Below are 17,195 nucleotides of genomic sequence, written 5' to 3'. Positions count from 1 at the left end.
TCGAGGGTTTATACCGACCTGCCAATGCCAAGAGGCACCCAACGCCTCCTTCGGGGACCGGCCAGAAATGGGCAAAGCGCATGGATTGAACTTTCCTTTCTCGGTCAAATTTTTCGGTCTCTTTCTCCATTTCATAACTTCTTGGAAATTATCTAACAACTAATTTGTCAGATCATAGACTTTCAAGAGACTTGTGATCTATGCTGTTACTGTGTACTATGACTTAGGTCCCAAACTTCGACTGGTAGTCAGGAAGCTCCTAGCCTCGCTAGGAATCAAAAGTTTGGAAGTTAGATGGAGCTCTAGCTACAAGAGCATCTCTGAGAAAGGTTACTCAGATTGGAACTACAATGGGTTTTTTTCCCCTCTGGTAATGCTGGCTCTCAGTGGACCAGTGTAGACTCATACTGGTGTGGTGACGCTTGGAAGAAACATCTCAGTTTTATGTTCGTATCCATCTTATTGTGGTCAGGAATATACTCAGGGTCATGCACAGGCACTCAGGTGACGAACAGTGTCCCCAGCCGAATTAGACTGGGAGGCATTCTGGAAGGTTACTCTGATTGCACCCTGGGTGGCATCAGAGGTAATGGTGAAGAGCTGGACGTCAACTAGGGATGCCATCAGGTCTACCCCTGATACATCCCCACTCTGTCTCGGTGTTAGAACCGGGAGGGACGAGTAGGTCGCCTGTGTCAGTAAGGGACAGATTAAGTCCGACCAGGAAAGAAAAGCTTTGGTGTAAAATCTGTCTACATCCCCATCTAGAGCAGGGAGGGACGCCTCTGGTAGAAAGATGGCGCTGGTCACTTTTTTTCTCTCTTACAGATGCTGCTGCTGCTGCTAAGTCACTTCAGTCGTGTCCAACTCTGTGTGACCCCATAGATGGAAGCCCACCAGGCTCTGGGATTCTCCAGGGATTCTCCAGGCAATTCCCTGGGATTCTCCAGGCAAGAACACTGGAGTGGCTTGCCATTTCCTTCTCCAATGTGTAAAAGTGAAAGTGAAGTCGCTCAGTCGTGTCCGACCCTTAGCAATCCCATGGACTGCAGCCTACCAGGCTCCTCCATCCATGGGATTTTCTAGGCAATAGTACTGGAGTGGCTTGCCACTGGATGGGAGCTAACAATTCCAGCCTCACTCCTTTGAATTGTATCCTGAAAAACTGGGATAGATTTGATCCCCAGGGCTTAAAGAAGACACACCTGGTTTTCCTATGTGATACTGCATGGCCACGGTATCCATTGGAGGATGGTTGGAGGTTCTCCTAAGTATAATACTGTTTTACAATTAGACTGGTTCTGTAGGAAACAAGGGAAATGGATCAGAGAAGGCAATAGCAAGCCACTCCAGTATTCTTGCCTAGAAAATCCCATGGACTGGATAGGCTGGTGGGCTGCAGTCCATGAGGTCACTGAGAGTCAGACACAACTGAGCGACTTCACTTTCACTTTTCACTTTCACTCATTGGAGAAGGAAATGGCAACCCACTCCAGTGTTCTTGCCTGGAGAATCCCAGGGATGGGGGAACCTGGTGGGCTGCAGTCTCTGGGGTCGCACAGAGTCGGACACAACTGAAGAGACTTAGCAGCAGCAGTAGCAGTGTAGGTGTCAATAATGTTCATGGATAGCAATCAAACACGGACAATATCTTGAATAATACTGATAAGCATCTCAAAAAAGTAAAGGGTTTTAATATTTCAAAATGCTTTCACAAGTGTAATAATGTCTTGTGCGTGCATGCTAAGTTGCTTCAGTCCTGTCCGACTCTTTTATGGACTGTAGCCCATCAGGCTCCTCTGTCCATGGGATTCTTCAGGGAGAATACTGGAGTGGGTTGCCGTGCCCTCCTCTAGGGGATTGTCTCAACCCAGGTATCGAACCAGTGCCTCTTGGGTCTCCTGCATTGGTAGGTAGGTTCTTTACCACTAGCACCATCTGGGAAGCCCAACAGTGACTCAGCCTATTCCAAAAACTTAAGATGGCCTGATTGGATGGACAGAAGGACAGATGGATGGACATACACATGAAAAGCCAAGTACAGTACAATATTAACGATAGAATCCAGGTGAGAGTTCTATGTGCTCATTATAAAACTGTTTCTACGAATCTGTATGTTTGACAATTTTGACAATAAAGCGTTGGGGGAAAATGGCTTTGGCAGCCTGTTACACTTGATCCTAGACTTGGGAGCCCCTTGAGATAAAGGATGCTCTTGGCTTCCACTCTGCCTCCCCATCACTAGGCACAGTGCCTTTCTCACAGTATTTACTAGATGAATGTTTGTTTCGCTGATTAAATGAATATAGTTCTACAATAGCAGAACAATTATTCTCATTTTGAAGACAACAACAGAACAACAAAAGAAAATAAAACCAACCTGTATGTTCAGAGAAATGAGACTTACTAGTTCAGAAGAATGCTCTGACTTATATCTTTCCTGACTTCTGAACTGCCTCCTCCCTTTCCCTAATTAACATCCACCTATCCTGGCCTCCAGATTTCCAATGGAACAGTTCACCTCAATGAAGCTGACCATGCTAATGAGTTCCTATATATCACAACAAGTATTAAATGCACTGTCTTTTTTAGCATATTTTCTAAAGACAATTCTTTCCTCCAATAGGTGTGACCTCCATTTTAATCCAGTGAGAAAAGAATTTTGTCCAATCTTTGTCTTACATTGAAAACCATATCATGTAGGCATAAAGCCAGTGGAACACAGCAATTGTTCTCTCACTTCTCTGTAAGTTCCTAGAAGAAGCTGACATCCCTACCTAGTTGTCAGGACAGCTGGCAGCAAGGAAGCTGGGGACAGGGGCTTTGCTATTTATTACAGCTATAAGTCTGCCTTAGACCAGAAAACAAGGAATCATTTGGAAAATATTTATTGAGTATGTTTTCAATGCCAAGCACCACGTTTAGGTAAGGGGAGGAAACAGTCAGGTATGGAAAGAGATTTGGTACCTAGTTTTATGGAGCTCAGAAACCACCAACCTAAATGAGAAAGGAACATGATGCAACAGATAACAAACAAACAAAATAACAAGACAGGATTTAGGGCCAGAAGCACCTTCATGAAGACTCAATCCTCATACCTGTGGTCAAGGCACTGCATCTATTTGAGGCTTACCGTGTTTATCCATAAAATGCAGAAAACATTCAATATTTAACTCACAGGGCCATGTCATCACTCAAATAAAGAAAACATAGGTTCAAGCCATGTAAAGTAAAATACAAAATATAGTATCATAACAATAGCTGACATTTATTAAATGTTATTAGGTATTAGGCCAAGTCCTTCTTTTTTAAAAAATTTTGGTCTGCTTTTTAAAATCACTTTGTTGGACTGTAAAACTAAAAGAATACTGCACATAGTTGGCATAAATCAAATATGCAAATCCAGGGATAAGGAAAAGATTCACTGTCCAGGTAAATGAAGACAGGCCATCAGCCTCAACACTCCATATATTTCAGTTACAAGCCCAGTTTATGGGAAGACCACCCTGGAGAGAAAATCCACAACAGATGCCCTAACACCAGCTGACAATACGGTCAGCCGTGCTCAAAGGCTGGGAGAAATCTGGTCCAAACGTAATATGGCCCTAGTATAAACACTCTAAAAAAGAGTTTGTTTGATTCAGATGATGTGCCTTGGATTTTCGTGGGAACGAAAGAAGCAACACAAAGGGGTTAGTCCCCTCAGAGTACAAAGACAAGGAGAGAAGCCCAGAGGAGTTACTGCCTCTTATCTGGAGGCTTCACTTCACACAAAATATGCAGTGACTTGAGGTGACAGGCTGCAGCCAAGGAGTGGCTCTGGGGTAGAAAGGAGCAGTAATACTCCAAACTGCCTTTTCCACAATAGGGAAGAGAAAAGTGACATATGCTCAACATGCAGTGGATCTTTACTTTGGAACAGAAGTATCTGAACAGACACACCCAGCAACCAAAAATGGCATGACAAATGATTTAGTAAGTTCACCCATCCATCCATTAAAATATTTACTGAGTCATCAGTGTTAGATACAAAGCAAAGCAATGCCCCAGACATCACAGACGTGGAGATAAATGAGGTGCAATGATAGTTTAAGAAATTCCAGGGTGGGGGTAAGAGGAAGATGCCATAGGCGGGGCAGAGGGTTGGACCCTAATCAACACTCCATGGTGAAAGTCAAAGAAGGCTTCTTGGAGCTTGAAGAATTGGTGTAAATTTCCCCAAGTGAAAAGAAATCACTGCAAGTTTGCTAGGCTGAAGGAAGACCTCAGGAAAGATCCCGAGGTGAAAGAGAACATGGGTAAGGCATCCTTAGATTCACTGATCAAGAAATGCACCATCTGGCAAGACTTTCCATTTCTCTAAGTATTCCGTTACAGGAAAAGTAATGATGGAGTCCTTGAACAAATTCTCGTGGCCTGGGTCTAGGCTCCAAGCATCCAGAGGGTTAGCTGCTGGAAGAGGAAATGGTGAAGCAGGCTGGGTGGGGAACGCTGGAAAATGCAGGACACTCGCCCCTTCTTGAAGGGCAGCCCCAGCGCAGCTCTGGCCAGTTCCTCCCACATGGGAATGTGAACCCAGGACTGCCAAGTCCTTTTATTATTTTTTCGAGAGAAACAGAGAAATCTGGATTTTTATGTGAATTTTTTTTTTTTTAATGTTGGACACTAATTCAAAAAGGAATTTTTTTTTCAAGTACAGGGTGGGTCCAACAAAACCCATCTGGGGATCAGATTCAGTCTGTGGGCTGCAAGCCTACAACCCTGCACGTGGGCAGAAATGACTCACAGAGCAGTGCAGGCCAATGGACAGAGCCCAGGGCTGGAGGTGGGCTGGACCTGGTGAGAATCCTGGTTCTACCACTCACGTGTTGTGTAGCTTTAAAGAAACTACTCAAGCCCCCCGGGCCTTGTTTTCCTCATCTGTATAACAGAATAATAATACCTGTCACAGAGGGGCTTAGATGAAATAATGCATGTAAATCCCTTCATATAGTGCAGATGGTTTAAGGAAATAATCCCAGCGGGGGGTGGGGGGTGGGAATCCCACGCTAAATAATTAAGTGTTGTCGACCAGAAAGGATACCTGGCACTGTAAGATTATTTTTTAATGGAAAAGTACTAAGAAGTAATAAAAGCCTGAGCACTGTGCTTTAACAGTAGCAAACTATTCCAACCATGGAATAGTATCTCATTATTGTGTTTTGTAATAATAAATGCAGCCATTTTTTCCTATACTGTAAATTTCTTAAAACAAATGTATTTGTAAGACTGTAGAGCCTCATAATTTTTCCCTTTAACATTGCAGTGTAAACTCTGTTGTTGCTATACAAATATTTATTATCCAGTACATGTGCCAGAATTTTTTTTCCAAGGTCGTAACATAGATCATGTCACACCCATGTTTAAAATCCATCAACCATTTCCCACTGCTCTTAGAATAAAATCCAAATTCCTGCCAATGACCTCTAGGCTGTGTAGGACCTGGCCCTTGGTCACTTCTCTAACTCACCTTCTGCCCCTGTCTGTCGCGCTCATACCCTGCCCCTGGCCCTGCTGACCTAGGCAGATCTCAAAGGTGCTTTTCTCCCCTCAATGAATCTGCTGCTCCTGCTTCCTGAAAATTTCATCATTCTTGTCAACCAAAACCTCCCAAGAGAACACACCAGCCATGCCAAATCTGTTCACCTGAGTTTCTCCCTCAAAGCATTTTCCAGGAAACAAAATCACTTTGCATATATATTTGTCTCTGTGTCTATTTTCTGTCTCTCTACACTAGAATCTAAGTTCTCAGAAGCCTACGCAGGGCGCTCATCTATCTTGCTCACCTTGCCATCCCCAATAGTCATTACACAGGAAACACTCAACCAATACTTTGTAAATGAAAAAAAATGATCCCAGCACCCATTGTTCCCAGCCTGAGATTCTCCAGAAGTTGTCACATCCAAGTTTCTTCCCTGAACTAGTTTATCCAAACCCTGGAAGGCAAACATTTGAAGAAGCAGTAGAGTGAAATGGTGATCAGCCCATTCCGTAGGTCTGAAATGCCAAGGTTCAAACCCCAACCTTGCCATTTATTAGCTGAATAACCTCAGGCAAGTTGTTTACCATTTCTGAGGCTGTTCTGTCATCTGTAAAAGATGAGACTAACTTCCTAGGGTGGTTGTGAAGATCAGGTAAGTTTAACTGGGATGAAATGCTTGGACAAGTGCTAGACACATAATAAGCACGATGTATGTTTTAGCTACTGATTTCAGCTATTTCCCCTGATGTTGCTGTTGTTGTTGTTCAGTCGCTCAGCTGTGTACGAATATTTGTGACTCTGTGGACTGCAGCATGCCAGGCTTCACTGCCCTTCACCATTTCCTGGAGCTGGCTCAAACTCATGCCCATTGAGTCGGTGATGCCATCCAACCATCTCGTTCTGTCATCCCCTTCTCCTGCCTTCAATCTTTCCCAGCATCAGGGTCTTTTCTAATGAGTTGGCTCTTCACATCAGGTGGCCAAAGTATTGGAGCTTGAGCATCAGTCCTGTCAAAGAATATTAAGGATTGATTTCCTTTAGGATTGACTGGTTTGATCTCCTTGCAGTCCAAGGGACTCTCAAGAATCTTCTCCAAAACCACATCTATTTCCTTATTCTGTTCTTACTGCTTAGTTCAAAAGGGCTATAATTTTGTGAAAGCAGAGATGACTTTTTTTGTGAAGGCAGGTCCCCATAGGAAGGGAATAGAGGATGGAGCTGTTTGTATGGTTTTTGATGTACATATACTTACATGATATGAGGCTAGGAGTAAGACATTTAACCTTTGTGGGGGGGGGGGGGTCTCAGTTTCTTCATTTATGGGCTTCCCCAGTGGCTCAGCAGTAAAGAATCTGCCTGTAGTGCTAGAAGACTCAAGAGATGCGAGTTCGATCCCTGGGCCGAGAAGTTCCCCTAGAGGAGAGCATGGCAACCCACTCCAGTATCCCTGCCTGGAGAATCCCATGGTCAGAGGAGCCTGGCAGGCTACAGTCCATAAAGTCACAAAGAGTCGGACACAACTGAAGCAACTGAGCACGCATACATCTTCCTAATTTATAAAAAAAGATAAATCTAACAAGAGAGTATAAAAATTAAATAATCACTGTGGAATAAAATAACTCTGGGGCTGTAAGCATCGGTGAATTTTAGGGGAAACATGTACAAGATATTCAGTGAGTCACTCTGCTTTGCAGTTCAAAGCTAGCTGTCTCCTGGTACAGGTATCATAGATAGGATACGGAGGATTCAGATAAATGAATGACTCTGAAAACGTGTTTTATACTCTTCTACTATTTTCTATGACTGTTGATTTTTCTGACAATTTTGTGGTCATTTTTAGATGCTTTCTTTAGCTATTATTCAAACAGGAAAAACATGCAACTCATTACACTCAGTGACTTGAAATAAGATATTCTAGTGTTTAACATTCTCTCAAATGGCTACAGAATGTTACTGACATATCCATCAGTACAGACAAACATTTTAAAACATAGTGGAACTGAGAATTAAACTACTATTTGAATATCTACTGTACATTTTACAAGTATCTGACTAAATTACAATTAATTCCACAAGACTGATACTATTGTCATTAGTCATCTGACAGCTTCACATGCTGAAAATCACAGATGTTGATTTAGTCAAAGGTCATGCAAAACTGGTAAATGGTGGAAAAGGATTTAAATGCAAGTGTCATTTGCCTTCAAATCCAGTACTTGTTGTTGTTACAGAACTGTGCTCTACCTCCCAAAGTTCTTTGCTCTACTGCAAAGACCTGATGAATGTAGGTAAATAATATCAAGACCTATGCATGCATTTAAAGCCAGAGTAACTAACAGAGAAAGACTATAGTTTCCACTATATTGCCATCAAAAAAGAAATGCTTCCTTTTTAAGAAAGAAACTGACACTGTTTATCTTTCATAAAGTTTCAAGACAAGAAACCTGAAGAAAAGAAAATAGATCTTACTATATAATCAAGAGGAACAGAAGAATAAGGCTGGTCAAGGCACTTATTGTGCAAGCCTCTCACTGTACAGAGGAGACAATGATCAGGCTTTCTTGAAGTCTAACAGTTTTCTTTTTAATAGTTCCTACTGCAAAGCAAGGAGATCCAACCAGTCCATTCTAAAGGAGATCAGTCCTGGGTGTTCACTGGAAGGACTGATGCTAAAGCTGAAACTCCAATACTTTGGCCACCCCTTGCGAAGAGCTGACACATTGGAAAAGACCGTGATGTTGGGAGGGATTGGGGGCAGGAGGAGAAGGGGACGGCAGAGGATGAGATGGCTGGATGGCATCACCGACTCGATGGACATGAGTTTGAGTGAACTCTGGGAGTTGGTGATGGACAGGGAGTACTGGCATGCTGTGATTCATGGGGTTGCAAAGAGTCGGACACGACTGAGCGACTGAACTGAACTGAACTGCAAAGCATTCAACTGACACCTTGCACAGCCAGCAGGAACTTATCAAACCACCTCTCTGGGCATCCAAACTCCCTGGTTGCTCCCAAGAACCTACATACAAAGGAAAAAGCACCGTTAGAACCAATCAGAGCACCACTTACTCATTTTCCCAATATGTTACCAAGAGAACAGAAGCAGAAGGGTATGGACTAGGGAAATGAAACAGACAGATATGTGTTCTAAACTCATCAACAAAATTCTCTGACATTCTAGCCAGTTGCTTCCAGCCTTTTGGAATGAACAATGAAAACTGCAAACTATAAAATGAATAGCTTTCTGCTCTGCTGACAATGGCAAAAAAAGGAAATGAGTTAAAAGAGGGGTTGGAATATCTCCATGCATCTTCTACAAGCCAGTTAATTATCTTCCATTAACACTGAGCTGTCAGGATCAGCATCAGCCCGTTAACTTGCTTGACCTTCCTCAGCCTGCACCTCGTTACCCTACAATGTTTCATGTTTATAAAGATAGGAGACTCCAGCTGTTCCAGCCTGAGAGAACTTAATTTACATTTGGCCTTCATTAGGATGAGAGTCAGAATCATTGAGACCAAATGGAGAAGCCAGACTGCTGGGGGTTATGAAAAATTCAAATGGCATTTTTCCTTTTATCTGACAATTCTTATTAAGGAGACATACGTCAACCTAAAACACATAAACCTTAAATGAAAAAAACACGATTAAAATTCCATATTGCGGAACTAGGACCCAAGTGGCTTTGCCCATGAGCCATGGTGGTCCTAGTACATCACTTCTGTCTTCTGGGAAGTCTGAACTCCAAATTCTATCCCACTGCCTCTGACATTCGATTCCAGGCTAAACACAAGGAGTGCATGAATGACAGCAATACTGAAATGAGTGGTCAGCTCTGACTCCTCCACCTAGCTCACCCTTCGTGGCCAATCAGCCTCAATGTCCTGCTGACATTAATCCCTAACAGTTTTGGGAACCTGTCTCTTCTCCATCCCATAATGCCTAATTCAGGTCTCATCACTTCTCACCTGGAGAACTGTAAGAGCTCCTTATTGTCCCACTCAAGTCATTCAAAAAATATTTATTGAGTACCCATTATGTGCCAGGCATTTGATTAAGAGTCAGACATGACTGAGCGACTTCACTTTCACTTTTCACTTTCACACACTGGAGAAGGAAATGGCAACCCACTCCAGTGTTCTTGCCTGGAGAATCCCAGAGACAGGGGAGCCTGGTGGGCTGCCGTCTATGGAGTCACACAGAGTCAGACACGACTGAAGTGACTTAGCAGCAGCAGCAGGGACACAGCAAGGAACAAAATGGACATCACCTCCATCTTCCTGTGGATTACAATGGTTGGAAGGGGTGAGCTTTATACAAATCATTAAACAAATGGACATGTCATTACAATTTATGAAGGATATAATGAAATAAAATTAAGAGTAAAATGACAGGGCTTCCCTGGTGGTCCAGTGGTTAAGAATCTGCCTGCTAATGCAGGAGACATGGGTGTGAACCTCAGTCTGGGAAGATCCCACATGCCTCAAGGCAGTTAAGCCCATGCACCACAGCTACTGACGCCCACCACTAGAGAAAGCCTGCACGAAGCAACCAAGATCCAGCTCAGCCAAAAATAAATCAATTAATGTTTTAAAAAAGAGTAAAATGACAAAAGACCTCTGATTTACTTGAGGGTCAGAAAAGGCTTCTTTAAATATGTGACAGTAAAACTGAGATTTACATGATGAGTTAGAATCAATGGTGAGTAGAGGGAAGAATATTCAGTCAGAAGGGACAGTGTCATTTAAGACCAGGGATCTGCAAACATTTTCTATAATGATCCAGAGAGTAAACATTTTCAGCTTTGCAGGCAATGCAATCTCCATCTCAAACACTCAGATCTACTACTGAAGTGTAAAAGTACCTCAGACAGTACATAAACAAATAATGTGGTTGGCTGCCAGTAAAACTTCACAGCCACCAAAGTCTTAATTTCATCTCATTTTCACTAGTCACAAAACATGATTCTTCTTTAAATTCTTTTCCAACATTTGAAAAGGTAAAAGCCACTCTCAGCTCCCATGACATCCAAAAGCAGGCAGCAGGCCAGATTTGGCCCATGGCCATAGTTGGTCAACCCGTAGTCAAAGACTCTGAGATGGCAAAGACCTGGAGTGGCTGAGGCACTCTGAATGGATCCCTGTGGACAGACCAGAGTGAACAAAGAGAGGGACACACAGCAAGCAGCGGGGGGAGGTGAAAATGATATCCTACACCATCTTCTGAGCCAGGTTACAAATTTTGGAGCTTATCCTAAGAGCAAAGCAAGGCCAGCAAAGTGCTATAATCAGAAAAGTAAGAAAACTGATTCTTGGAGAATTCCCTGGTGGTCCAGTGGTTAGAACTTGGCACGTTCACTGCTGGGGCCTGGGTTCGATCTCTGTAAAGAACTAAGATCCCACAAGCTATGTGGCATGGGAAACAAATAATTTTTTTTTTTTTTTTTAAAGAAAACTGGTGTTTACTCTCCACCACACACACATTTCCTTACTCCTAATCCAATCTTTTCACCCTGCCCAAGGTATATAGGATATTTCCTTCCTCGGCTAACAACCATCCCTAATCTCTCTCACCAAACAGGCCCTTAACAAATCAAGCCCAGGCTACTTACCTGGTCTCATTTCCTACTACTCTCAGGGAAGCATCCCAGGCTCCTGTCCTGGGGCCTATGTACCTTACAATAACAAAAAACAGTGTCTCTAGAATATCCTTCCTTTCTTCTCTACTAGGCAAAACCTCCAGTCGTATCTTGAGGCTCATCTCAAGTACCTTGTCCAGGAAGCAAATTATCTTCCCCAAAAGCACTTTTCGTATTCCTGTATCACAGTGCTCAGCGCATCTTCTGCTGGCTCTGGGTCCATGTTTCTATCCTACTTATGCTTCCCCAGGGCTTCCCTGGTGGCTCAGAGGTTAAAGCGTCTGCCTCCAAAGCGGGAGACCCGGGTTCGATCCCTGGGTCGGGAAGATCCCCTGGAGAAGGAAACGGTAACCCACTCCAGTATTCTTGCCTGGAGAATCCCATGGATGGAGAAGCCTGGTAGGCTACAGTCCACGGGGTCGCAAAGAGTCGGACACGACTGAGCGACGGAACGGAACGGATGCTTCCCCATCACTGTTCCCAGTGGACACTGTGCCCCTCGAGGGTAAGGCTGAGTCCTCCTTGTACCCATGCCCCCAGTGCCTACCACACTGCCAGTTGATGGTAGGACCACAAGGAAGACTTGACAAATCAAGGAATGAACGAAGAGTAGACACCTAGCAACCCTGTGAACTTGGCATAGTCTCACGTTCCGATGTTGAACGTGCTGTTGAACAGTTAGTGAAGCTATGTGTATGCGTGTATGCTAAGTCACTTCAGTTGTGTACAGTACTTTGTGATCCTATGGACTGCAGTTCGCCAGGCTCCTCTGTCCACGGGATTTCTCCAGGCAAGAATAGTGGAGTGGGTTATCATTGCCTCTTCCAGGGTAACTTCCAGACCCAGGGATCAAACCTGTGTCTCTTACATCTGCAGGTGGGTTCTTTACCACGAGCGCTGCCTGGGAAGCAGTACTTCCCTTTGTCTCAGTTCCCCATAGGCCCACCAAAAAGAAGGACCTGCTTCCCACTTCTCCATACATGGATGCTTTTCAGGATATAAGGGTAGAAAAGCCTTTAGAACTGAAAGTGGTTTTGTGAATCTGCAGGCAGCAACATCAGCACCACCTGGGAGCTTGTTAGAAACCCAAATTCTCAGGTTCCAGCTCAGGGTTACTAAGTCAGAATCCACAGTTCAGTAAGATCTCCAGGTGATTCATTTACACATTAAAGTTTGAGAAGCTATAAAGCCACTGGCATGCTTTAAGGAGAAGTTGTGAAAACTGATTTTAGAAGTTGTTTTGACTTTGAATTTGCAAACACAGTAAAACCAAAGGAATTCTCAGCAAGGATTCCTGGGTATGCTTACCAAAAAATAGAAATCAATTAAAAAAATCTGAAACACAGGTTTGAAGCTCAGTGTTCAGGTAGTTGAATACACAGTGAGGCATGGTTTAGAGCCTTACTCAGAAAATTCTGAAATGGAATCAACTAAATGAATGGACGAATGGATGGTCAGTCTTAGGTCATAATCACAGCCAGGCAATCTAGATATTGATTATTTTCTGTGGGCTTTTACTTTGATCTCAAGCACATAGGTAAATATCTGGACAAGCTTATAATTGGATGTATATTAAGATCTCCTGGGATACAAAGCACTAAGCTGGCTACAAAGCAGGTGCTCAGGAAGGGGCTGGTATTGCACCAATGACCACATGTCCCATTCTCCTCACCTAATTTAGAATAGCTCTTCCTCACCTATGGCCAAGACGGGTGACATAGCCAACCCATTTGTTCTTTTGTACCATGTTTAGGCTGGCTTAAAGACCACCATCACCCCTGTTACTGGTACTTCCTGCACAGGCAAGCTTTAAAGAGGGTTTCAGCACTGCATGACAAATGGAATGAGCTGTGATTTAGAGACCAGAAGACACCGGTTTACATTCTGGCTCTATCATCTTTTGGGAAAGTCATATAACCCTCTCTCTCAGCTTCAATTTCTCATGCCATCAAGCAGGCAGAGGTTGCTAGAATGAAATCAATTAAAGCCTATCAAACACAGAATAGAGTGTGGGGGCAGTGCAGGGCAGTTCGGTAATCTGATGTGTATTTCAGGATATTTTGGTATCCAGTTTTCAAAGTGACCCAATTCAACTCACTCACTTTCTAGACAGAAAAAGTGAAGCCTGGGATGAGAAATGCTTTGCTCAAAGTCATACAGTGTGATGCTAGTAGAGTCAGAATTAGGATCCTGAAACCCCAATTCCTAAAACACTGTATTTTCAAACTCCTAGCAAATACAGACATCTTTCTGCAAATTCAAACTTACAAAATAGCTCAATATACTAAACAAGTAACAACCCAAGCCTGACTTAATTATCAATATCCTTTTTGCTCACCTCTCTCTGTCCCATGGTGGCAATGTTAGGACACCTTCTCAGTACCCTGAAACTCCCCCAACCCCACATTTGAGTAACTGAAGAATCAGCTCACCAGAGCCAGTAAATGAATCACGGCAGGTCTTACCCTTAGATGAATTCTCTTCTCACCAGACCACCTAGGGGTTTTCAAGTCCTTACAGGTCCCAGAGGACCTGAACTTTCTCATGCATCCGTATCTACCAGGAACCATTAAGTTGACATCACCATTCTCCACACTTCATAAATGATCCTAACATCTGGAAATGGGAACCACCTGCAAGTGCTTTGTCCAGAGATCACCTTATCACACAAGGACATGGAAACTCAAGTTCAGGTGAGATGAGAAAGGCATTCCATAAAATGTCACCAAGGTCAAACATTAATCACTGGGGGCTAAAAGTATGCAGAGAATGTTCCAGTTAGAAGATCAGGACTTGAATCCCAGCTCTGCCACTTTCTAACTGGAATGGTAATTAACCTCTGTGAACTGCAGTAGAGAAGTGGAAATTAGGAAAACTCAATTTCAGAATAAGTTTTAGGTTCAGATTCTGGCTCTGTTGCATGCTTTCTGAGTCACTTAGGGTGAGCTGACAAATCTCTATTAGTTTTTGCTTTTACAAAACACGTAAAAAAGAAAAAGAAAACTACAGGGTTGCTGCTAAGATTCTGAGTCACTTAGGGTGAGCTGATGAATCGCTATTAGCTTTAGTTTTTATAAAACACAAAGAAGAAAAAAAAACTACTTTTTAGGGTTGCTGTTAGGATTCAAAGAGATAATCTCTGTCAAATACTTATCACAGTGCCTTGCACGAGTTAAGCAAAATGACTTAACTGCAACTGAATCAATAAAATGGGATCAACCTTCTGAGAGTTGCTGGAAAAATCCAACACAGCAAACTTGAGCAGGGTGCCTGGTACGGATAGATTCCCTGGAAGGAATCCTCTGCTACTATGAGCACTCTCTCCCCAAGCCTGTGCACTCACCTCTTTTAGCCACAGAAGCTTCGGGGCCTGCATCTCCACAGACATCACGCCCCCGACGTACTGCAGGACGCTGTGCTTGGTCTCGTTGATCCGGTGGACCTGACTGACCGCCCGGTGATCCAGCCACATGATGATGTTTCGATGGGAATCCCCTAGCAAAAACAAGGAAAGTGAGGACACAGGTACATCCTTGTCATTCTAATTCAAGGGGGGTGTTTATGGATTCCCAAGGGCAGAAATCTTCACAATTGCTTCTATAATTCCACATATCAACAGGGAACACCACTACCACTGACAAGGAAATCCCATCCAAACCTCGATCTCCCTTCAAGAGAGGTACTCTATGAATATAGCTCCAAGGTTAAATGTCTACACAAAAACCTAGTCAAGATTCACCGATTAACCATACAGTACTGCCATTCATTCTCTCAACTTTTCCCCTCTCCTATCCCTTATATCTAAGAAAAACTTTTCTGGATGTATACTCAAGCAAAGAACCAATGAAATAAGCCTAAACAATACTTCAGTTTTTTAAGGTATGCCTCCTGGAAATCAGGACATATATTGCCAGGAGGACATATATTTCCATTATGTAGAATGGCTATTATCTGCTTATAGTCTGCTGCTGCTGCTGCTAAGTCACTTCAGTCGTGTCCGACTCTGTGTGACCCCATAGACGGAAGCCCACCAGGCTCCCCCGTCCCTGGGATTCTCCAGGCAAGAACACTGGAGCAGGTTGCCATTTCCTTCTCCAATGTGTTAGAGTGAAAAGTGAAAGTGAAGTCGCTCAGTCGTGTTCGACCCTTAGCGACCCCACGGACTGCAGCCTACCAGGCTCCTCCATCCAGGGGATTTTCTAGGCAAGAGTACTGGAGTGGCTTGCCATTGCCTTCTCCGGCTTATAGTCTACATAATGGCTATTATCTGCTTATAGTCTCATCGTCTCCAGTCACTTTAATTAAAATTAGTTAATTTAAGTGCTTCTTCCTCACTTGGTTGGTTTTGTGGAGTGGGAAACACTGGAATATTTTTTTTTCCATTTGGGGAACCAAGCAGACCTAATGTGGAATGCTCTTTCAGTACAGAGATACTGAAAAAGTTGTGGAATTTTTCTCAGCCTAAGTGTTCTTCTCTATAAAATGGGGATAACCAGGCCTAGACGGATTAACTGAGATTTTTCACTCACTGAACAAAAGATAATGTGCATAAAGATATGGCACATACTTGTCACATAGCAGACCCTCAAGAGGAATGTTTCATAAGAAGCAGAATTTGAACCAGCTGGAAAAGAAGCATAGGCAGCGCCCCTCACACCCTACCTCTGACACCCTGTAGCCCACAGAGGAACAAATTGCTCCTTTGTCCCTCCCCCAGCCTTTGTTAATTCATACTGCAATGATGGGCAAGTCACTACTCTTCTCACAGTCCTCTGTTTCCTCCAATGGCAAAATGCAGAGAACAGCAATGAATATACCTGGCAGATTATAAATGGGAAAGAGAAAGCAGACTCCAGAGGAACTGAGCCAGGCACTTCACACCTTATCTTATTTACTGGCAAAATATCTGCAGCTATTATATAATTTTGCTAATGACAAATGTTTATAAAGCTTGTGTGTGTGTGTGTATGTTGGCAGCCCTGTGCTAAACATTTAATATACATCATCTCATTTAATCCTAAAAACAACTCTGAGATCTAGGTCATTTTCAATGACAAACTGCCTTCAGGCTGAAAGACCTGCCTGCTCTGTCATAGCTGGGAAAAGCACAAATGTGTTCTGAAAGTAGATCTCTGCAGAGAAATGGATAAATAAATTAGTAAAACAAGTTTAACCTTGAGCTACACCAGTTGGGGTATTTTTAAACACAATATATATTGTTTGTTGTTGTGGGTAAACACACATGGGATAAAGGCACAGAAAAAAAGCATTTGTGAACACCAGCTACAGCAGAACCATCACCTGCAGGACAGAGGAGAGGAGGCGGGCATGGACTGAAGTGGTTTTTTCTTAAAAAAAAAAAAAGGATTGTGTCAAATATGATAAAACGTCATCTGTTTATCCTCATACATATCTAGGATATGTTATTTTATTTTCCTTACTCTTCCACATGTTTGAAAAAGAATTTTTAAAATGTAACCAAACAAGTGAACCTGAGAAAATATCTAAATTAGGTCATCTTTGAAATAAGTCAAGGCCTCAGTCACTCATGTGCCTGACCAGAGAGACTTCAGGTCTCAAAACGCTCCTCAAACAACGTTAACACATTGAAAAGAAAAGAAAGGACCTGAAACCTTCCATAAGCACATCTAAGGTTTTGTGTAAAGGGCTGAGTGGATTCTACTATATAACAAAACCACTTACAGCTCTGGTTCTCAACCCTAATTGCACATTAGAATCTCCTGGGATAGCTTTAAAAAATACTAATGTCCAGGTCCTATTCAAGAACCATCACAGAATCAGAATGTGGGTGTGTGAACACATATCATGCACACACACACACACACATATGTGTGTGTGGGTGTTGGAAAGGACGGTATCAGTATTGCATCTTCAATATTGTACAGAATGTATTTGCAGCTGCTTCAAGACAAAAACACCTGTTGCTAAACTATTAACGGTAAAGACAGACTGATCAGCTACTACTGCTCTACATGAAGAGGCTCTCAGAATGACATAATAAAGACTGTGCAGAAT

The 17,195-nt window shown here is 42.9% G+C and overlaps 1 protein-coding gene across 11 annotated transcripts in view; it reads right to left on the bottom strand.

Moving 5' to 3' along the window:
- FGGY (FGGY carbohydrate kinase domain containing) overlaps positions 1-17,195 on the bottom strand; it is a 516,773-nt gene that overhangs the window by 453,463 nt on the left and 46,115 nt on the right. For 8 of the 11 annotated variants that reach the window (XR_016037181.1, XM_088835336.1, XM_088835335.1 and 5 more), the window contains one exon: positions 14,503-14,654. The exons of the other annotated variants lie outside the window; for them this stretch is intronic. Coding sequence is in view for 7 of the 8 variants with exons in the window: in XM_088835336.1 (XP_088691462.1) it covers positions 14,503-14,654 (152 nt within the window). In the remaining variant the exon portion in view is untranslated. The remainder of the gene's footprint in view (positions 1-14,502; positions 14,655-17,195) is intronic. 11 annotated transcript variants of the gene reach the window in all.

The sequence above is a fragment of the Moschus berezovskii genome, chromosome 4 (assembly GCF_049115385.1).
Source record: "Moschus berezovskii isolate FMDL1 chromosome 4, NW_MosBer_1.0, whole genome shotgun sequence".
Lineage (NCBI taxonomy): Eukaryota > Metazoa > Chordata > Mammalia > Artiodactyla > Moschidae > Moschus > Moschus berezovskii.
The sequence above is the reverse complement of the archived record's forward strand: the minus strand, read 5'-3'. Positions and strand labels throughout refer to the sequence as shown.